This window comes from Thalassophryne amazonica, chromosome 10 (assembly GCF_902500255.1).
Source record: "Thalassophryne amazonica chromosome 10, fThaAma1.1, whole genome shotgun sequence".
Taxonomy (NCBI): domain Eukaryota; kingdom Metazoa; phylum Chordata; class Actinopteri; order Batrachoidiformes; family Batrachoididae; genus Thalassophryne; species Thalassophryne amazonica.
The window spans coordinates 106,346,224-106,369,889 of record NC_047112.1 but is presented as its reverse complement, the minus strand read 5'-3'; the positions used below and the strand labels follow the sequence as shown (position 1 = coordinate 106,369,889).

Below are 23,666 nucleotides of genomic sequence, written 5' to 3'. Positions count from 1 at the left end.
GGGCTCTGACTTGATTTCTAGAATTAACATAAATAAATGAATACAAAGCACCACCCTCGCAAGCGGATATTCTGTAATATTTCAAATATATTACCGAGGACGGGTCCGAACGCGCTCTGGACCGTCTGCGTGGTTTTGTCTAAAAAAAAAAAGACACAGTTTCATTTCTATCAAAACAGATTACTTAAATCACTTACCCTGAAAGCTGATGCGGTTTTCGCACTCTGCTCGAAGACAAGAAAACTTAATTAAACAACATGGTTTTTCAGGATTTTTTTTTTTCCGCAAATTTATTCTATTTTATACCCATAGCTGGGGGTCCAGGCATCTTCACTCTTCACCGGTCGTAGTGGAAATGCGCGGTGACTCCTTCCCAGGGACGTGAGTGAGAAGGAGGTTTGTTGATTTTTCGGGTTCATCACCTCGGGGCAGCATCTCCGATCAGCGGGTGTCCCGCGCACCATGATCGATCGGGTAATATCTTAATAGAAACACCATTTGGCGTGAGTGAGAAGGAGCTTTGTTTTTTCAGCCTTCAAACAAGCGTGACGAACGCTTCTCTACTATGTTATAAAAGACCATCCGGCCTGACACACACACACACACGCACACACACGCACGCACACACAGACACAGCTAGCGTCTGCAACAGGTATTACAGCCGTGGGGTCATGTTTCCGCGAGCGGCTCTATGCGTGGGTATTTGACCGTCTTGCTAAAGACTACAGCCGAGAGAGACGGCTATTTGTTTCCCTTCTTTAATTTACGAATTAAAAAACAGAAAAGGAAACGCGATAATTCAAGAATTAAGAAATATTAATGGCGTATTAAATATTCGTGTTTAATCACATATTTTTAATCATTCTTTAATTCATGAAATAAAATGACATTAAAATATTAGACCCGGGTGGGAGGGGAGGTGGGGCTTGGAGGCGGTGCTTGGGGCGGGGTTAGGGGAGGAGCTTGGGGTGGGGCTAGGGGAGGAGCTTGGGGTGGGGCTAGGGGAGGAGCCAGGGGCGGGACTAGGGGAGGAGCCGGGGGGGGGGCTTAGGGGCAGGACATAGTGATGTCATCGATTCTGATTGGCTGTGATGTCATAACGGGGGGCGGGGCTTAGTGAAGTAGTCGATTCTGATTGGCTGTGATGTCATAGGGGAGGGGCTTGGAGGCGGGACTAGGGGAGGGGCTTAGGGGCGTTATCGATTCTGATTGGCTGACAGGGCCATCAATCACTTTTGACATAAGGTGGGTCATTACTCTCTCTTACGTCAGATGCCGCATTCATACCGCACGACACGCAATGCCACAAATTTGTGTCCTAAATGTTTTTAATGAGGTTTTTAACTTGATAAACAAAGCGGTGGACCAGCTTTAACTGATAACTCTAATGTCATTACTTCTCTACACTGGATCATGAAGCTAGTGGGAGGACAGTAAAAATGATTCTTACCGCTGGTCTCCTCTGGTCTTAGCTGAAGATCTTTCTCTGCATGAAACTGGAGGAGGCAAAGCAGAAGATTTTCAGGTGATTCACACTGAGTCTTTGCTCTATTATGAGGACATTTGTAAATCATGATTCATGTGTCACATACCAGGAGAACACTTCCTGTGCCCTGCAGCTGCTTCATGGCCATGTGGAGGTCACTCTCAGTCACATGTGGAAACTCCTCCATGCCGCTGTGGATGAGGAAACACTTGAAGCCAGCGACTCCGGCCTGAATCCGGCCACAAATCTGTCAGCCTACTGTACCCGATTTTCAGGTACCACACCTCCCAGAAGGCCGTGTCACAAAACACTTCCCTGTGGATTCATGCAGCTTTTCATGGAGGTGACTGAGTATGGTGGTTGGAGGGATGCTGTTCCTGTGGGATGTCCAAAGACTCTGTTAAAAAAAAAATCTTCATTTCCCATTTTCAAATCATTACGGACAACTCGAATCTTTACATATAAAGGTTCATAAACTGAAGATACTGTCCCTCAGGTAAAGGAAATAATATCATTTCGTGGGACTAATGGGCCTTTCACACTGAATACATCAGGCCAATTCGCCAACGCCTTCCAATCCGTCGGATGCGTTTCCAACGCGTGACGTCAGACGCTTTGCTTTGGAAGCAGCAAGGGGGCGGAGATTGCCATGTCACATTCTGGCTGTTTCCACAACCTGAAAAAAGTTCAGCGATCGCTGATTGAATTTGGGTCGCCTGAAACACAAAAAAGCTTTACAAAATACGCAGTAGAACGATTCTCCCATCACCCTGGGGAGAAGCTTTTTCAGCTACTTTTCAGAGTGACGCCGACCGAGGGAGGACTGACGACTTGGTGGGATATCGATCGAACCGCGACAGCGGGTTGACCTGCATGGAGAAGCCTGCCTTCAGGCATGATCACTGTGCAGAGCGAGGCAGGCAGCCGGGGTGATGGAGCAAACCCACTCAGTCCGAAATCTCCCACTTTTTGAATATATGTGAAGTCCCAGTTTGCCCAACGGAGTTTAGTTCTGCAGCTTCATCGAGGTGAGAATAATGTAAAAATAAAACATGATGTTTACTGAACTGCTGTGAAGGTTTAATGATCGGCTAATGTTAGCTTAGCCTTTAGCACAGGAAAATCATAAAGGACATCTCCTATCCTGGAAAGCCATGGTTACTTTATTGTCCTCTGGTGTCATGGATACAGGAGCATTATAAGCAAAAACAAAAACAGTCAATCAGAACCTTAAAGTGCATATCACGAGTAAATGAAATGTCAAACGAGCTGACCATTCAAAATAATACAGAACTATGAAAATATGTGCTGTATTGTGTTTTATTTTGGTGCCATATGCCCTGAGATATGAAGTCATAAACAGGGGGAATTTAGTCTGATTTGATCAGCTGCTGAGAAACGCGCAGTAATGACATCCTGTGGAAAATGCTGATTTCCGTGGCATCAACAGAACTATTTTGCCGTTTTCACTGAAACAAATGGGAAAACAGAATTTTTGCAGTTCAAAATCTGTTTTTTTTTTTTTTTGACTTTGACAGTGAACACATCGAAATGGAACAGGTGCGTTTTTTTATAAGGTCCAGAAATACCAATCCTGAAATACAGTATTGTTGTACAGTTTTCACGAGGATGAGATTTTGAGGGTGAATTGGAGTAGTTTGTAAGTAGAAAATGTGTCCATGACAATAAATTCCTATTCTATTCTATTCAATTCTATTCTACTGTAGTTGTACACTGTCACCCTCTAGATCCAGGTGTCGAGCCAAGTCCCAGACAGAGCTCTCTGCTGCTGACTTTGTGTGCACGCTGCAGCTTGATTATTTTCATCAGCGCAGGTGCGACACAGAGTAAACACCAGTTTACCGTGAGGAGTTCTGTGTGGGAGGACGGGGAATTTTAGCCCCCGGGGCGGATACACGACGGCTTTGATGAGCCCGAAATAAGTCCTGGGGTCTCGGAAATTTCTCTCGATAATTTCCGGATGCCCCGTGGGATATGTGAAATTTACGTTAATGTAAGGATACAGCGAGGTCACGTCGACGTAATAGACCCTCTCATCTTGCTTAGTCGTGTACCTCAGATGGGACGCGCAAGTCCGACTGCCGTATAAAGCGTCGCGAGGTTCGAGGGGCGGCGGTAACCCCCTGCGGGCGAGGAAAACCGAACGCTCTCATCCCTCAGCCTCATTTCAAGCCACTGATGCTCCCAAATTACGCTGAGGGTGACGCCCGGCATAGCCCGCAGAAAGGCTATTTTTTTCTGACACGCTGCGTGGAGCTCTCCAAATGAGGTGTTTGTGAGAGTTTATTCGTGCTGTGTAAAACACCTTGCACACCCCGTGGTAAAAACACCCGAGAAACTCCCACACTTTTCCGGCCGTCAATCTGAGCATACCCATCAACATAAAACCTCCTATTTTTTTCTCGCCCCTGTTTAGAGCGTGATCGATGATAATGTTTTGCGTCTCAGCAACCCATTCTAACCACTGCACGGCCACGTCCGAATATTTTTTATGCATCGTTCTATAATTGTCGGCAGAGGGGATCGCCAGCGTTTGTGGAGCAAGAAAGTTAGTTTTGGAAGACTTTCATACACGCCGAGGCGATTGTAACGCAGGTAAAAGGATCCACGCGTGTTTCAGCGATGAATTCAGACATAAATTTGGAGCAGGCTGCAGCCAGGATTTTTGTATCGTTTCACAATACATAAAGGCCTCGGCTTTAAAATCGAAAATTGCGTTTTTTTTGCACACGTACCACGCGTTAAATTCCTCTCTTTCTCTCTCTGACATATTTGCGACCCCGTAAGCCGCTGAGTCAGGGTATGGACCGACATAGTTCATATTTTTTTCTGAACTGAACAGGTGCGGAAAGTATCCTTTGCGGACGATTTCGTGTTTCAGTCGGATTCCCAGGGCTTTATCTGAGATAAGCGCATTGTAAGGAAAGATAAGGAATCTATATATTTCTGTTTAAAGGCGGCGTCTGTCATGATTAATAGTTTACTCCCGGTCATAATCACAGCGGGGGTTACGCCCTGCTGGACTAAATACTTTAGAAGCAAATAGCCGTCAAAACCTTTTGAGTTGTGAGCGATGAACACGTATTCTTTGAATTTTCTCGTTCTAAAATGTTTAAAGAAGCGGGCTACGCAGTCTGTCCCCCATGCGCTCCAAAAATCACCCGTCTTTGTTACAGCGCTGACGTAAAACGGCACGAGTTCCCCGTTATTATCGACATACGTTTCAAAATCATAAAAAACATATTTCTCTGAATGCGTCTCTTCAGCTTTGAGCGGGGTCATATAGCAGAGGTGACCCTCGCTCGGCTCCTGGAGAGCCTCGCCAAATATATGACACCTCTTTTGATTACACACGTGCTCTTTCTTTGCTCTTGCTTGCCTCTACTGGTGGTTGGCTCTCACTGCGGTATTGTATCACTTCCTGTTACGGAGCACAGCGGTGTTTTTCTGTATCTGTTAGCTGTTTAATCTGCGCAGTTAGATTGATCTAGTTATCTAGATTACGATTTGTTTCCCAGTGTAATCTTACGTGCCTTAACTAAAGCACTCCTTCTGCTGAATCACCTCTAAATTATTTACACATTATTCACTTTGCGTGTTTTTAGGAATCCGCTAGCTTAGCGTAGCTACTAGCTCTTAGCCGATTTAGCATGGCGGCTTCTCCTGTCTCTCCCGCACTTTTCTGCTCTGGGTGTGAAATGTTTAGTTATTCCTCGGCCTCCTTTAGCAGTAATGGTACTTGTAATAAGTGTAGCTTATTCGTAGCTTTGGAGGCCAGGCTGGGCGAATGGAGACTCGGCTCCGCACCGTGGAAAATTCTACAGCTAGCCAGGCCCCTGTAGTCGGTGCGGACCAAGGTAGCTTAGCCGCCGTTAGTTCCCCCTCTGGCAGATCCCGAGCAGCCGGGAAAGCAGGCCGACTGGGTGACTGTGAGGAGGAAGCGTAGTCCTAAACAGAAGCCCCGTGTACACCGCCAACCCGTTCACATCTCTAACCGTTTTTCCCCACTCGATCGACACACCCGCCGAGGATCAAACTCTGGTTATTGGCGACTCTGTTTGAGAAATGTGAAGTTAGCGACACCAGCAACCATAGTCAATTGTCTTCCGGGGGCCAGAGCAGGCGACATTGAAGGAAATTTGAAACTGCTGGCTAAGGCTAAGCGTAAATTGGTAAGATTGTAATTCACGTCGGCAGTAATGACACCCGGTTACGCCAATCGGAGGTCACTAAAATTAACATTAAATCGGTGTGTAACTTTGCAAAAACAATGTCGGACTCTGTAGTTTTCTCTGGGCCCCTCCCCAATCGGACCGGGAGTGACATGTTTAGCCGCATGTTCTCCTTGAATTGCTGGCTGTCTGAGTGGTGTCCAAAAAATGAGGTGGGCTTCATAGATAATTGGCAAAGCTTCTGGGGAAAACCTGGTCTTGTTAGGAGAGACGGCATCCATCCCACTTTGGATGGAGCAGCTCTCATTTCTAGAAATCTGGCCAATTTTCTTAAATCCTCCAAACCGTGACTATCCAGGGTTGGGACCAGGAAGCAGAGTTGTAGTCTTACACACCTCTCTGCAGCTTCTCTCCCCCTGCCATCCCCTCATTACCCCATCCCCGTAGAGACGGTGCCTGCTCCCAGACCACCAATAACCAGCAAAAATCTATTTAAGCATAAAAATTCAAAAAGAAAAAATAATATAGCACCTTCAACTGCACCACAGACTAAAACAGTTAAATGTGGTCTATTAAACATTAGGTCTCTCTCTTCTAAGTCCCTGTTGGTAAATGATATAATAATTGATCAACATATTGATTTATTCTGCCTAACAGAAACCTGGTTACAGCAGGATGAATATGTTAGTTTAAATGAGTCAACACCCCCGAGTCACACTAACTGTCACAATGCTCGTAGCACGGGCCGGGCGGAGGATTAGCAGCAATCTTCCATTCCAGCTTATTAATTAATCAAAAACCCAGACAGAGCTTTAATTCATTTGAAAGCTTGTACTCTTAGTCTTGTCCATCCAAATTGGAAGTCCCAAAAACCAGTTTTATTTGTTATTATCTATCGTCCACCTGGTCGTTACTGTGAGTTTCTCTGTGAATTTTCAGACCTTTTGTCTGACTTAGTGCTTAGCTCAGATAAGATAATTATAGTGGGCGATTTTAACATCCACACAGATGCTGAGAATGACAGCCTCAACACTGCATTTAATCTATTATTAGACTCTATTGGCTTTGCTCAAAAAGTAAATGAGTCCACCCACCACTTTAATCATATCTTAGATCTTGTTCTGACTTATGGTATGGAAATAGAAGACTTAACAGTATTCCCTGAAAACTCCCTTCTGTCTGATCATTTCTTAATAACATTTACATTTACTCTGATGGACTACCCAGCAGTGGGGAATAAGTTTCATTACACTAGAAGTCTTTCAGAAAGCGCTGTAACTAGGTTTAAGGATATGATTCCTTCTTTATGTTCTCTAATGCCATATACCAACACAGTGCAGAGTAGCTACCTAAACTCTGTAAGGGAGATAGAGTATCTCGTCAATAGTTTTACATCCTCATTGAAGACAACTTTGGATGCTGTAGCTCCTCTGAAAAAGAGAGCTTTAAATCAGAAGTGTCTGACTCCGTGGTATAACTCACAAACTCGTAGCTTAAAGCAGATAACCCGTAAGTTGGAGAGGAAATGGCGTCTCACTAATTTAGAAGATCTTCACTTAGCCTGGAAAAAGAGTCTGTTGCTCTATAAAAAAGCCCTCCGTAAAGCTAGGACATCTTTCTACTCATCACTAATTGAAGAAAATAAGAACAACCCCAGGTTTCTTTTCAGCACTGTAGCCAGGCTGACAAAGAGTCAGAGCTCTATTGAGCTGAGTATTCCATTAACTTTAACTAGTAATGACTTCATGACTTTCTTTGCTAACAAAATTTTAACTATTAGAGAAAAAATTACTCATAACCATCCCAAAGACGTATCGTTATCTTTGGCTGCTTTCAGTGATGCCGGTATTTGGTTAGACTCTTTCTCTCCGATTGTTCTGTCTGAGTTATTTTCATTAGTTACTTCATCCAAACCATCAACATGTTTATTAGACCCCATTCCTACCAGGCTGCTCAAGGAAGCCCTACCATTATTTAATGCTTCGATCTTAAATATGATCAATCTATCTTTGTTAGTTGGCTATGTACCACAGGCTTTTAAGGTGGCAGTAATTAAACCATTACTTAAAAAGCCATCACTTGACCCAGCTATCTTAGCTAATTATAGGCCAATCTCCAACCTTCCTTTTCTCTCAAAAATTCTTGAAAGGGTAGTTGTAAAACAGCTAACTGATCATCTGCAGAGGAATGGTCTATTTGAAGAGTTTCAGTCAGGTTTTAGAATTCATCATAGTACAGAAACAGCATTAGTGAAGGTTACAAATGATCTTCTTATGGCCTCGGACAGTGGACTCATCTCTGTGCTTGTTCTGTTAGACCTCAGTGCTGCTTTTGATACTGTTGACCATAAAATTTTATTACAGAGATTAGAGCATGCCATAGGTATTAAAGGCACTGCGCTGCGGTGGTTTGAATCATATTTGTCTAATAGATTACAATTTGTTCATGTAAATGGGGAATCTTCTTCACAGACTAAAGTTAATTATGGAGTTCCACAAGGTTCTGTGCTAGGACCAATTTTATTCACTTTATACATGCTTCCCTTAGGCAGTATTATTAGACGGTATTGCTTAAATTTTCATTGTTACGCAGATGATACCCAGCTTTATCTATCCATGAAGCCAGAGGACACACACCAATTAGCTAAACTGCAGGATTGTCTTACAGACATAAAGACATGGATGACCTCTAATTTCCTGCTTTTAAACTCAGATAAAACTGAAGTTATTGTACTTGGCCCCACAAATCTTAGAAACATGGTGTCTAACCAGATCCTTACTCTGGATGGCATTACCCTGACCTCTAGTAATACTGTGAGAAATCTTGGAGTCATTTTTGATCAGGATATGTCATTCAAAGCGCATATTAAACAAATATGTAGGACTGCTTTTTTGCATTTACGCAATATCTCTAAAATCAGAAAGGTCTTGTCTCAGAGTGATGCTGAAAAACTAATTCATGCATTTATTTCCTCTAGGCTGGACTATTGTAATTCATTATTATCAGGTTGTCCTAAAAGTTCCCTGAAAAGCCTTCAGTTAATTCAAAATGCTGCAGCTAGAGTACTGACGGGGACTAGAAGGAGAGAGCATATCTCACCCATATTGGCCTCTCTTCATTGGCTTCCTGTTAATTCTAGAATAGAATTTAAAATTCTTCTTCTTACTTATAAGGTTTTGAATAATCAGGTCCCATCTTATCTTAGGGACCTCATAGTACCATATCACCCCAATAGAGCGCTTCACTCTCAGACTGCAGGCTTACTTGTAGTTCCTAGGGTTTGTAAGAGTAGAATGGGAGGCAGAGCCTTCAGCTTTCAGGCTCCTCTCCTGTGGAACCAGCTCCCAATTCAGATCAGGGAGACAGACACCCTCTCTACTTTTAAGATTAGGCTTAAAACTTTCCTTTTTGCTAAAGCTTATAGTTAGGGCTGGATCAGGTGACCCTGAACCATCCCTTAGTTATGCTGCTATAGACGTAGACTGCTGGGGGGTTCCCACGATGCACTGTTTCTTTCTCTTTTGCTCTGTATGCACCACTCTGCATTTAATCATTAGTGATCGATCTCTGCTCCCCTCCACAGCATGTCTTTTTCCTGGTTCTCTCCCTCAGCCCCAACCAGTCCCAGCAGAAGACTGCCCCTCCCTGAGCCTGGTTCTGCTGGAGGTTTCTTCCTGTTAAAAGGGAGTTTTTCCTTCCCACTGTAGCCAAGTGCTTGCTCACAGGGGGACGTTTTGACCGTTGGGGTTTTACATAATTATTGTATGGCCTTGCCTTACAATATAAGGCGCCTTGGGGCAACTGTTTGTTGTGATTTGGCGCTATATAAAAAAAAAATTGATTGATTGATTGAATTGATTAACGAACTTACCGGCGGAAGGACGATACTTCGGCTGTTTATGCAGGCTGTAACAGGTGGGAGAGCGACACTTCTTGTTACATTCGCTGCAGAATACAGGGTTATTTTTCTCATAACACTGCGTGGATTCACAAATTTTACAATATGACGGACAATTAAAGTGCCTTGGGGCAACTGTTTGTTGTGATTTGGCGCTATATAAAAAAAATGATTGATTGATTGAATTATGGGAGGCATGGTTATTGTACCCCTCAAAGCAAAACTTACATACATATTTCACTCCCAAAAATCTCTTTAAATCGATGCCCTTACAAAAAAAATCTATAGGAAATTCTATAGGCATGGCCTATAGGTTGCGATAGGCTAGTCTATAGAATTTCCATAGACAAGCCTATTGAGCAACCTATAGGCTTCTACAGAAAAACCTATAAGTGCCTATAGGCAATTGGGACATTTCACTTATAGGATCCCATAGGCGGTCCTATAGGGCCAGCTATAAGAACCTATAGGCCAACCCATAGGATCTCTATAGGAACCTATAGGCCAACCCATAGCATTTCTATTGGATCCCGTAGGGCCCCCATAAGAACCCATAGGCCAACCTATAGGAATTCTATAAGAACCTATACACCAACCCATAGAATTTCTATCAAAACCTATAGAACAACCTATAGGGCCCCTATAAGAACCTATACAATAACCTATAGGATTTCTATCAGAACCTATAGATCAACCTATAGGAGCTTATATGATAGCCTATAGGATTTCTATGTAACCTATAGGCTCTCTATAAGAACCTACAAGTCATTATGCCATAAAATATACAAAGGATAATAGGAACAATTAAACATTTAAATATAACATTTATTTCACAAATAAACAATACACAAACAGTGACAATTTAACTTTGTATTGGATGAAATATTGAACATTAGGGGAAGGCTTTAATCAGTGGTATCACACTTCTTCAGTAAGCGTTTGCTTTCCGTGTTCAACAGGTGAGTGATGGCCGTTTTGACTGGTTTAACATCAGGAGACCGGGTCTGTTCTTTGATATAATCTGCATATGAAAAATAAATAAATAAATAAATTAAATCTGTGAAATGTGGATGCAGCATACAGATAAAACAAAACCAACCAGCATAGGGTTTAACAGCAATTAAAACGGTTATTTAAAAATAATTCTCCAAGAAATATTACTTAAAAATGATACCACCAGTTCCCAAAGCAGGGGAAAAACATTACCGTATTTCCTCTATTAGAAGCGCATGGGCTTATGTAAATAATGTTTTTTTTTTTTTTTTTTAATGGTCAAAATGTTTCTGTTTCGAAAGAATTTAATTTTTGGTCTAGATGCGCCTCTATTGGACGTGTGCTTCTCATAGAGGAAATATGTTATATGTAAGGCATTGCATTAATATTGTTATTGTTCTGCCAGTTAACTTACCAATTGCGAACTCTACACCAGGCAGCTTCTTTTTGGCACTCATATCTTTAAAGCGTTGCTTTTCTTCCCAGTGAGGGAAGATGACTGTAGTAATTCTGGTGTGTGAATCATCAGCAGCAGGGTGTTTGTGTATTCTTTAACATTTGTTTTTTTGGCATTTAGTAATCTCTTTTGCCAAACTGTTATGGCCACCCCTGGCCACAAAGTTACCTGAAATTAAAAGACACTAGGTTAGGCACAAAATAAAGCTTGAGATGATGTACAACAGTAAGAAAAGTTTCCTACAACAAACAGTATACAAAGCATTGTCTAGAATCAATCAATTCAATCAATTTTTTTTTTTATACGAGGTCTCTTAGATAATAAACCGACCTTTTTATTTTTTTTTTAACTATATGGATTTGAATGACGTGCGATTACACCAATCATGCTTGAACCCTCGTGCGCATGCGTGAGTTTTTTCACGCTTGTCGGTGACGTCATTTCCCTGTGGGCAGGCCTTGAGTGAGATGTGGTCCCGCCCTCTCGGCTGAATTCCTTTGTTTCACACGCTGCTCGAGACGGCGCGCGTTGCTTTATCAAAATTTTTTCTGGACCTGTGAGGAATATCCGAGTGGACACTATTCGAGAAATTAAGCTGGTTTTCTGTGAAAAGTTTAACGGCTGATGAGAGATTATGGGTGTTTCTGTCGGTGTAAGGACTTCCCACGGAGCGGGACGTCCTGCAGCGCTTCCAGGCGCTGTCGTCGGCCTGTTTCGAGCTTAAAACATCCTAATTTAAGGCTTAACTCACCCAGGACATCGTGAGAGAACAGAGAAGATTCAGAAGAGGCCGGCATGAGGAATTTATGCGGACATTCCACTGTTTAAGGACATTTTTTAATGAAAGACGTACGCGCAAATTCGCCGAGTCGTTTCCGTGACGACTCGGCAAATCTGTGTGCGCCGCGACAGGAAAAACACCTCCGTGTTGAAAACCATTTGTAGAATTCAGGCGGCTTTTAATGGCTTTCAACAAGTGAGTAACTGAGAAATTGTTTAACAGCTTGGGCATGTTCCAACTTGCCCGTTAAGATTTCCAACGGAGGTGTTTTTCCTGCCGCGACCCCCCGCGGTTGGGTCCAGCCCGACATGCGACTCTGCCCGCACGTTCTTTCATTACAAAATGACCGTTAACAATGGAATGTCCGAATAAACTCCTCATGCCGACTTCTTCTGAAAGTTCTCTGTTCTCTGACGACTTACTGCGTCAACAGAGCCTGAAATGTGGAAGTTTTCAACTTGAAACGGCGAGACGCTGCCGCCTCAAAGCGCAGATCGCCGTCAGGCGCCGTGGACCGTCCTTAAAGCGACACTACCAGACCAAAATCTCTCATCAGCCGTTAAAATTTTTACCGAAAACCAGCTGAATTTATTGAATGGTGTCCACTCAGTTGTGCTTTACAGTTTTGAAAAAATTTTTATCAAACAAAGCAACAGTCTCTGAGCCATTCCTAAACAATGAAAAAAATCGACGAGCGGGTGGACGACTCCTCACTCAAAGACTGCCCACAGGCGAATGACGTAACCGACAGGCGTGAAAAAACTCTCGCTGTTATGAGTCGGACGCAGCTCGGAGAACAGACCAGCATTTGAAGGACCCAGTATGAAATAAGCAGAGCACGGTACAAAGGCTAACTGAATTTAATACATAACAGTGATAATATAATAACAAAAGGTGCGGCCTGGCGTGGTGCGCTCCCAGCAGCGCTAACGGTCCGGAGCCAGAAGCTGTTTCGGACCCAGGACCCCGCCGACACCCCCCAGGTGGCCGCAACAACCGAGTCTGTGAAAGAAGGAACCATTATGTGAGTCCACACTCTACACACAGAACACTTAAAGGTGTACAAACAGCAAACACTTCCTGGCTTGATTACTGATCAGCTTCCCAACCTGCAGGCATGGAACATCCAGTTCACAAAACTCCACTGCAGTGGAAGCCGATACATGACTAACAAACAGCTCAATACAATAAGGTGTGAGGGACACCACATTTACTGACTGTATAACTGTTAGTCACAAAATCTAACGTACCTCAGGAAGTGTGCTGACGAGCGTGAAACCTCACCCCCTCCTCTTTCACAGACTGTGCATCAAACCTGGACGTTCTCAGCATCCGCTGCTGATGAGATGGCTCCCGAGACGACGATCTCACCCGTCTGGTCACAAGGTCGAGTCTCTGGCAAATACACACTGTGCACTCCAGTCTTAAATGCCAACATGTTCCAATCCATCCAGATGCACCACAGCTGTGAGTCCTGACGAGTCGCAGGTGATCAGGGTGAGGTCCTGACAGCCTCAGCAACACAGCCACTCAGTCCCAAACGCAAGCCACCTGGGAGGAAAACCAAAAGACAGAAACAAACCGGCAGCCAGGCCCCCCCAGCCATATAACACTCGCATGCCCACGAGGGTTCAAGCATGTCTGATGTAATCACACGTGATTCAAATCCATATGGTTTTTGAAAAAAATAATAAGGTCGGATACTTTTCTAATAGACCTCGTATAGCGCCAAATCACAACAAACAGTTGCCCCAAGGCGCCTTATATTGTAAGGCAAGGCCATACAATAATTATGTAAATGACACATGACATGACATATGACACACACGAGTCATGCTATCAAATAGCTGATAGACTGGAGAAGACATAACACATGCTCATCAGTTGGACGGGGTAGTCTTCTAACTAATAATTTTTTTGGGCCACCTTTCCTCTGTTGTGAGAAATAAATGCAAAGACACTGACATCCACAAAATTTACTTTTGATAGGAAAAAACTGACTTCACTTGCCACTTACTTTTACCCTTAATGCATCCAAAAACAAAACACAAATTTATAAGGGTAATGTCTTTATGTATAAAAATATGGCATACCTGCTGTAAATATATTTGTAGTTTTGCAGATATAGCTACTGATTCATTGTGCGCCAGTTTCCCCTATGACCAAAACTGTTAGATATATGATTTTTTTTTTTAATCTCCACATGTGTGGTCTCTCAAGTTTCAGGCATACTATTGTTATTTCTACCTGGTTCTTTTTATGTAAAATTCTGCCCCTTACCAAAAACCAAACCATTGTATTCCTCATTTTGAGTTTATTCAAGGTCACGTTAGAAACCAGGCCTGGGACCCTCACAGACAGTGTCCATCTTGTGAAAGGCCCCTAAAATGAGTCATACAACACTTTTTATACCTTGTGGGTGTTAACATAGGTGTGGTTTAGTCTAACATTTCTAATGTTACTGGCTTTCACCAACAGGGGGAGCTCTCCCTGTGTCTGAAACTTGGACAGATAGAGTAAAACTTAACATATTTCTCCGAACGTCCGAACAAATAACACAAATACTTAATAGCTAACATACAAAAATAATTAGCACAGATATATATATATATATATATATATATATATATATATATATATATATATATATATATATATATATATATACAAAAAACTTCCATTTTGTGTGATAGAATTTAAGATCTACAGTGAAGTTTTAGGCTACAAGGTAGGCATAGTGGTTGAAGTCAGTTTGAAAAACAAGTTGTCTTTCATTTTAATTTCTCACCTAAAAAACGAACTGAACTTTGAACTAATTCAAAATTGAAATGGTGATCTATGAATGTTAACAGTTCACTTTGAACATGTGTGAACTGACCTTTGAACTAGTTCATGAAAAGTGTGAACTGATCAAGACATTTTATACTTACTTCTCAGATTCTCAAGGGCCAAATGCAGCCGCTTTCAGCTGTAAATAAATGCAGATTGTTCAATAATTATACAAAGTCAAAATGATTGACACTATTGCCACTGGGTGTTTTATATGAGTTAAAAAGGACAATGGGGTGCTCACCAATGCAATCTCCATGCCCTTGTCCATTACTTCATCATCATCATCTTCACTCTGTAACAGAATAATAATCATGATTAATTTAACCCTACTGAAATTAAACAAAGAGTTGCGATTACAAATAAAGCAAGCAAAGAACAATAAGAATTGTAGATGTAGCTTACCTCAGGACTCAAAATACATTCTTCTTCTTGTGAAGCCGCTGTGGTCTGTACATGTGTGGTAAAAAGAACAGTTTAATATGATGTGTATGTAAAGCATGCCAGTTAATGTAATTTATCTCTATATACTATTATACGATTCCTTGGAAATAATCATAATGTTACTTTATACATACCTTCTCTTTCATTTCCTTCTCTATAGCTCTTGCCAGTTCTTCTTCATCATTGTTCTTTGAAACCACTTTCTTTTTCTTATTAATCTACAGAGACAAAATTATATTGCAGCATTAACAAAGTGAAATCCACACATGACAAGGACATACACAGACACTATCATAGTGCATTCATGAAGAAAACAATCCCTAAACTGCCATTAAGAGAGCAATGTTACTGGATGGCATACGCTGTCAAAATTACCATCAAATTCCAGAAGAAGTATTTCTTTTACAAAAACTGCACAAATGCTGTGAACTTATTTTCAGTTTCTCAATCGAGATAATGGTGAAATTTGCAGGACATGAAAGCATGTAAATTTAAATACCATGTTGATAAATTGCCTCAAATAGGCACAAGTATTGTTTGTTTTGTGTCAGATACAATGAGGGTGTCTATTTCAGGGAGGAAATTTACAGATCACTGATGATTCAATGGTGTCTCAGAATTTCTAAGTTCGGCTTAGATAACAGTATTTTCTAATTTATAGGATAAAAATCATGATTTTTATTAATTAAAAAATAAATGTTAGCAGTCTATTTTTTTATTTTGTAATTATTTGATTTAATAGAAGAGTATTTAAGCTTTATAAAAATATATGGTTGTTGGGGGTTACTGCAGCTTTGTCATTACTGTATTATCATTTATTTTCTGTTACCATTTATTCCTGGAGCATGTTATCCCTAAATAAGGCCAAAAAGAATATGATGCCCCCTAAATAATACATAAGCTTGTAAGAAAACTAGAACCACCCATTGGGGTCATATATTGTGAAAATACTTAACTCACCACCAGTTTTCAAAATGTATGCGCAGCAGTTTTTTGCCTGGTAACTCTTCAAGTGGATCTCTTCTTTCCCAAGTTTCTTCATCAAATTCTTGTTTAAAGGCCATTTAACAATAACCTGAGGAAAAAGAAACACAATGTGACAAAATATTACATATATAATTTGGGGCATTTTAAATTAATTTATTGCTGAGGTCTGTGTAGTCACACATTGTACCTTAGGGGTAACATAATGCGATTATATTTTGTAATGGAACTCATAGGAAAGTAGAAATGAACACTATGGAATGTAATTATGCTGTAGATAAAAAGTGCCTGGTTATTACAAAACATGAATTTCATCTTTTGTGCTGTTAGCAAACAACCAATCAACAGGACAAATGAACTTGTACATGACACAATGGAGGGAGGGTGTCCTTGCATAAATAGGGCGAGCATTGCAAACAAATTGAGCATGTTTTATTCAATGGTAAAATGAGTTTCCTAGTCCAGAACTAGTGTTGAAGCAGGTCTTAGATTCACCTTCAAAATGCTGGTCGAAATAAGCGAGATTGGAGTTCCGAGTGCGCATGTGCGAGTTGAACATCTGGTAGGCAGCTCGGTATAAACAAACGCTTTTCGTCAATCGTGACGCATTGTTGAATCGATTTAAAACTGAAATCGAATATTAACACAAAAAGTATTTACGAGATGAAATGGGCAGAACACAGCAGGACCGGACTTGGGAGTCCATTGTTTCCTTTTGTTGATACTCCCATCGGTGTTTACAGCCCCCCTGACGATTGCAGTGAGCCATTTCTCACTCCTGTATTTCTCAGATGGTATAATATAGAACTGCCGTTCAGGATAACTCCTGGTTGGCTGGTACAACCCGGAGCCCAAGCGCGCACTCGGAACTCCATTCTCTTATTGTGTGATGTCCGAGGTGATCACACGTAACACACAATCCATACCTCTGTTTTACTTCCAATCATAGACTCTGCAATCTGTTTGTGGCCAACAATCCACTTGAATTCGCCTACTTCAACGGCATCTTCCTCAAAAAACTCAAAAAGGGCGTATTTCACTATTATACAAGCGTAAATGTGAAATAAAGGAAACAGACAAAAGTGACGCGGTCTTTCTCCAAGATCGGCCTCGTTTTGAAATGGCGCGATCCTATGAGCGCGTGGCATCATGGGATATAACGACCTATGACCCGGAGACAGATTCATGACTTATACGTGTTTATTTGTTCACATTGATCTAAGTTTAGATGTTTTTATGAAGAAAACTGAAAAGTTAATTCTATTTTAAATTTTTGTTTATTTAAAAAAAATGTATGCATTTTGAATCATTGCGGGCGCTGCTCTGTTGTACGCATGCGCACCTAACCTGATGGCTCCTCCTGACCAACAGAGAGAAGAAGACGCAGAAGAAGAAAAACACCAACAACCCGACGGCCATATTTCGGTTGACATGCTTCGACAACGTTACAGACAATATGGGATTAATCCCGATATCTCTCTTCCGAGACAAACAAAATGTAATCGACGAAAGAGAAGAAGAATTGTAGGTGGTGAAACCATTGATCTCAACTCTTCACAGTCGGTTGCTCCCGTAAGTACAAAAGAGACCCGTTGTCTTATGTTTAGACTGGGGGGGTCACTAACAATCGGGCGGGGGGATTTAAAAAAACAAAACAAAACGAGGCATGCGAAAATATTAAGATTTCTTTCATGAAGAAAAACACATGTAACATAATGCCACACCATTCTAATCATTGTCCACTTGATTCAAATCAAATCAAATCAAATCAATTTAATTTATATAGCGCCAAATCACAACAAACAGTTGCCCCAAGGCGCTTCATATTGCAAGGCAAAAGCCATACAATAATCACAGAAAAACCCCAACGGTCAAAACGACCCCCTATGAGCAAGCACTTGGCGACAGTGGGAAGGAAAAACTCCCTTGATTGACAATGAATTTGGCATGTATATGGTTAATTAGTAGATTCTTGAATGTTGGCTATATTATGATCTACAGCATGTATAGAATAACCAGTTGAAATTGAAACTAAATTAGTATGGCTGTTTTCATTATTTGAATTGTTTCCATTTGAACAATATTTCTGTTTGCTTGAAGATAATTTGTATACTGACTTTTTCCTTTTATTAATTTTATGAGAAATTGTTTGTAAATTTTGATAAACATCAATCAAGATTAAAAATATGAAATGCCACTTCTCTGCATACTTGAAATTCATGTTGCTAAAGGTGCATGTATCCTATATTTTTTTCCTAGGAGCATTCAAAGACTGACGAAGGGATTGATTGTAACCACTGTGGCACTGATGTTGAACAACCTGAAACTGACTTACCAATGAATGATCGAATGGACATCAGAAATAGAGCTGTGTTTCAACATAGTAGTTCTCAAGAAGGTGGGGTGGTTTTAGAACAGGATGATATAGTGGACAATGGAAGCAAGGATGATGTTCTCAATGAAGTAGACCAAGCAGATTCAGCAGACTTGTGGTATGGTGATGTTGGATGTGATCATAATGTTGAAGATAACACTTATATTGATGGCAACAAGGAAGGCGAGGATGATTTGGGGCAAGACATGGGTGGAGACTCAGTACAAAATGAAGAAATGGATCAGGGGGATGATGAGGACTGGCATGACAATGGAGATGACTCTGGAGGAGATGATGAAGATGATGATTTTCAGCATGGTGATGGGGAGGAAGGAAATGAACCAGATGATAATTACCAGGTAAATAAGCATCATGACTGATACCAATTTATGTACCATATTTCCTCTATTATAGAAATAAATAGAAGCACACCTAAACCAAACATTGCATTTATTGCATATAGAAATGTTAACATATGACTTATTTTGAACATAAAATTGCTTCTGTCATTTAAGCACATGCCATTCTAATAGAACAAATATGGTGTTTGGTTTTTCTATGCACTGTAACCGTATGAATTAGGGCATTGTCTATGACCTTAACCTTAACAAAAGAAAAACAAAATATTTTCTTACTTCAAACACACATGTACCATGTTTCCTCTATTAGAAGAGCATCTTGGGCCACAAATTTCATTCTTTTTGTATACAGGAATTTTAAATTATTTATACTTATTTTATTTTAACCATATACAAGATAAATGGCATAGGTAACCTAATTATTATGCAGTTCAAACAATATACTTTAGGTGTTTTAAATAAATACTGTCATTATTGATTTAGAGTAATTATATTTTATTAATACTAAATACATAAAGCTGAGGATTATGCATTTCAAATAAATAGGAATTATTACAGTAATGAATATGAATCATGTAAGGTCTATTTGGTAGGTTTGTATTAAAACTATCTTAAAAAAAAAGTAAATGGGAATTAGTCATGTAATAAAATTACATAAATCTTCAAAGTCAGGGTTAAATATTTCTGTGAGTGTAATAGTGTCGCAATTAATGTTCATATAATAAAAATTAAGGCTCAACCAACTATAAACAGTCCATGTCTGATGAGTGCAGCCACGTTTATCTAAGGCTCTTTCTGATATCAGCCCCGTGACTAATGTTACACCTTTCTGATGCTCACTGTTTTGTTTTGTTTTTTGCCTTTTTTAGGGATTCAGCCTTGAAGATGGAAATCTTCCAATTTATCCAGATGCACCCATCACCAAGTCACAGAGTCTACTGCTGATAGTGTCCTATGTCTTGCGGCATGGTCTTTCTGATAGTGCTTTGGATGATCTTCTTTCTTCGATGAATATACACTGTCCAAACAGTGTTCCTACATCAAAGTATTTGCTGTACAAGAGTGTTGAAGATTCAATGTACGAGGTATGTTTATTTTTTATTAAATCATCATCTGTACTGACCAATGTGTTTCATATAAAGGGAGTTATGCTGCATTTACACATAGGCAGAATGCATTACGAACGTCATATTTGCTTCATTCTTGGCACATTCCTGACATTCTTAACATGATCAGCGGCCAAGAATGTATACTTCGTGGCATTCATTTCTTGTCATTGTTATGTGTAAATGCAGCATTAGTCTGTGCTGTTATCATTTGCCATGGTATGCTAGTAAATCATGTTCTTGCTGGTGTATGGTGTTTTTTTGTTGCTATACAGATTGCTTATCATTGATAATCAATATGCTCAAGCTTCTGTTGTGCATTAAAAAACGACCGTGCTCTCGCAGGTTTCAATGTTCTTATATTCATACCATTCTTCTATTTCAATTTCAGGTTCACTATTATTGCATGGCGTGCACTGCATATCTTGGCCCCGAGAAATTGACAAGGAATTGTACAAACTGCGGCAATGAATTCAGTGCAGACATCTCAACTGCAGAGGGTAGTTTTTTTCTCAGGATGCCCGTCAAAACACAGCTGCAAAGAATGATGAAAGTACCAGAAGTGGCAGCTGCCCTTGAAAATCGAAATATTGATGAAATCTTGAGAGAAACTAACATAAATGACATTGTTCATGGTAAACTTTATAAAAACCTTCTTCATGATGGCATAATAGGTCCCAGTGACTTGTCATTATTGTTCAATACTGATGGAGTTTCTATTTTTAAATCCTCCAATTTTTCTGTTTGGCCTTTGTTTGCCACAGTAAATGAAATTCCACCACATATGCACAGGAAACATATGATTATGGCAGGCTTGTGGTTTGGAGAATGTAAACCCAAAATGAATACTTTCTTAAAACCATTTGTGGATGAACTTAGAGATTTGGGTGCAGATGGTTTGCACTCACCTCTTGGCCAAACCAGGATTTTTGCTCTTTGCCTGTCAGCGGATGCACCTGCCAGGGCTTTAGTGAGGAATTCCAAACAGTTCAATGGGAAGTATGGATGCGACTGGTGTAAGCAGGAAGGCACACCAATACCAAATGGAAATTTGTCCTCCCATTCGTACTTACCCATAAAATGGTGAAGCACTCCCAAGAACTGACGATGATCAGCGGAGATTGTCAATAGAGTCACAGAGAACAGGGATGTGTCAGCAAGGTGTGAAGGGGCCTTCAGTTGTCATGCAGTTACCACATTATGACTCTGTGAAAGGCATTTGTTCTGAATCACAACACACAGCTTTCTTAGGAGTTACTAGACATTTTGTGGGGACTTGGCTGGATTCAGCAAACAGAGCAGAGGCATATTACATTGGGGACCAAGTGAAGAAATTAGATGAGAGACTGCAGGATATAGCACCTCCAAGTGAAATAACCAGATGCCCCAGGTCTCTCAAAACGCGGAAGTATTGGAAGGCATCTGAATGGCGAGCTCTCCTGTTCTATTCTTTGGTGGTATTTCAGGGAATTTTACCTGCTGTGTATATGAAACACTGGTTCCTATTTGTATTTGGTATTTATTACCTCATGAGTGAGAGTGTTTCTGAAAGAAAGGTTCGTGAGAGCAATGCTTGCCTCAGGATGTTTGTTCTGATGACTGAGCGTTTAGATGGAATAAGACATTGCACTTTCAATGTCCACTCATTGATTCATTTTGCCCAGTCACTTATCAACACTGGCCCTTTATGGGCAACTTCCACCTTTGTTTTTGAGGGATACAACAGGACTTTGATTAGGTGTTTCCACGGTACCCAGAAAGTTGGTTTTCAGATTTGTGAGACATTCTCTCTCATGAAGGTGATGACAAGAGTTAGCAGTTAGTTGCATGGAGGAGAACACTGATGTGTCTGTCCTGTACACATCATTGGCCAGCAGACACACTAAATCAAAATGTACAAACGTACTTTCAAATAATTTGCGTGCTCTTGGCAAAGGAGAGCAAGTTATTCTGCCTCCATCAAAGTTACTGGCTGCAAGCAGACTGACAGGGAACCAAGTGCACACTTCCGCCATTGTACATAAGAGATTTATTTTTCACCACCAGCTGTATGCCAGCAGTGACTATTTTCAATCTGCTCGGCATTGCAACTGCTATGTTGCATTTACTCATGGTGTGTATAAATATGGAAGAATTGAAACTTTTCTCTGTGTTAAATTGGGACCAGACTGCATGAATGATAATGGTTTTTGTTTGTGTGATAAAGCAAATATCATACTAGTAAAGCCATTCAGCATTACACGAAGACCATTATTTGTTGATGCAAGGCTAGGCTGTTCATCTGACTTTCTTGTAAATATTGACCAACATGCAGATAACCCAAATATTTGTATTTATCCAGGAGACATCCTGCAAAAATGTATTTTTATGAAAAGTGATGTTTCATCTTACCTGTGCCCACTGCCTTCTCGGTTTTACTGGGATTAAGTTGTGAATTGATGGTTACACATGAATGTTTTACATGTTAGCAGAACTTGGCCCTCTATAGAATGCTATAGGGCAGCCTATAGAATTCTCTCAAAGTCACCGTCAATTCACTCTCAAGTCATGAATCGGCCACCAATTGTTTGCAAGCTCACTTGAGATTTGACTTGAGACTTGCCGATTCATGACTTGAGAATGATTTGACAGTAACTTAGTCCCACCTCTGGCATAGGATATAGACGGTCCTACAGGATTGTATACACTGGCGTATGGGTTGAACTGATATAACATATGCATGTGTAGTTTCAGTTACAGATGTTATAGTAACCATTTGAAGCAAACTGTCTGCATTAATGCTGACCTGTTTGGATGTTTACATCTATACTTGTGTTTGATGATACTGCAGTTTCCAAGTTCCATGGTTCGACAAAGAAAATGATATATGTGATTATGTATATACATGTAAAAATTTTTAACTTGTAATAAAAGATATTGTTGAATTTGTAATGTTGTGTAACTTTTTTATACTTTGCCTTTATCTGCTTGTGTATAAGCGTGATGTGTATATACACACTTCTCAAATATATTATAGTTACAAGTGAACAAAAATTAATATCTCCTTGCTAGTACAGTGGCAACGTTATCTTGCATAAAAATATGCAGACAAAATAAAACAATCTGTTTTTTCATCCAAATTCCACATTTTTTTCTATCAGATAATTTATCGGCTACATTTGAGCCAGAATTGATTAATATGGTGTTTCTATATACTGGCATGTCTATAGAAACCTATAGGTTTCTATACGCAATGGCGCCTATAGGTCCTTATGTCTGTAGAATGCTATCAGTCTCTATAGGCCAAGACCCCTGTAGGTCGCGTGTCTATAGGTGTTCTATAGAAAGCTATATGACCTCTATAGAAACCTATTGAACTTTTTCGTAAGGGTGATTCCGTAAAAATGATTATTAAACAGAAAAACGAAAAGAGTTTTCTGCAGCGCCGGTATTCCTGTCTGGAATTTTGTCAGCTTTCTCTCCCCTTCGGCTCTGAAAAACACCACAATTTTACAACCCAGAACGTTTTCAAATTTTCCCACCTGCTCTAAAGATACCGGCGTACCGGCGACGCTATTTTGTAACGCCAGCCCGCGCTGCTCCGCCTCGTGCGTAGTCAGATGAGGATTCAATAACTGAACGAGGTTTATCGCGAAACATAAACTGTTGTCAGGATTATACACGATATTAAGGCATTTGGATTTTTTCCTCAGAACCTCGTGATGGAGGAGGTCATCTATTCTGCGCTTCCCCGCCCCGTTCTGGTTGCGGATGACTTGGACC

The 23,666-nt window shown here is 40.6% G+C and overlaps 1 protein-coding gene and 2 long non-coding RNA genes across 3 annotated transcripts; 2 read left to right on the top strand and 1 right to left on the bottom strand.

Annotated features, from left to right (window-relative positions):
- Positions 1–424: 424 nt before the first annotated feature.
- LOC117519351 lies at positions 425–1,768 on the bottom strand. Its single transcript, XR_004563253.1, has 3 exons — positions 1,593–1,768; positions 1,451–1,496; positions 425–481 (listed from the first exon to the last, which is right to left on the bottom strand). It is a non-coding gene; the product is annotated as an uncharacterized LOC117519351 (long non-coding RNA).
- A 15,027-nt stretch (positions 1,769–16,795) lies between these two features.
- LOC117519354 lies at positions 16,796–18,475 on the top strand. The gene is made up of 2 exons (XR_004563254.1): positions 16,796–17,637; positions 18,325–18,475. It is a non-coding gene; the product is annotated as an uncharacterized LOC117519354 (long non-coding RNA).
- Positions 18,476–18,621: 146 nt separating this feature from the next.
- LOC117519344 lies at positions 18,622–21,691 on the top strand. Its single transcript, XM_034180702.1, has 3 exons — positions 18,622–18,798; positions 19,668–19,883; positions 20,296–21,691. Exons 1-3 carry the CDS (start codon positions 18,646–18,648, stop codon positions 20,989–20,991), a joined length of 1,065 nt encoding a protein of 354 aa, XP_034036593.1. The 5' UTR covers positions 18,622–18,645; the 3' UTR covers positions 20,992–21,691.
- Positions 21,692–23,666: the final 1,975 nt, after the last annotated feature.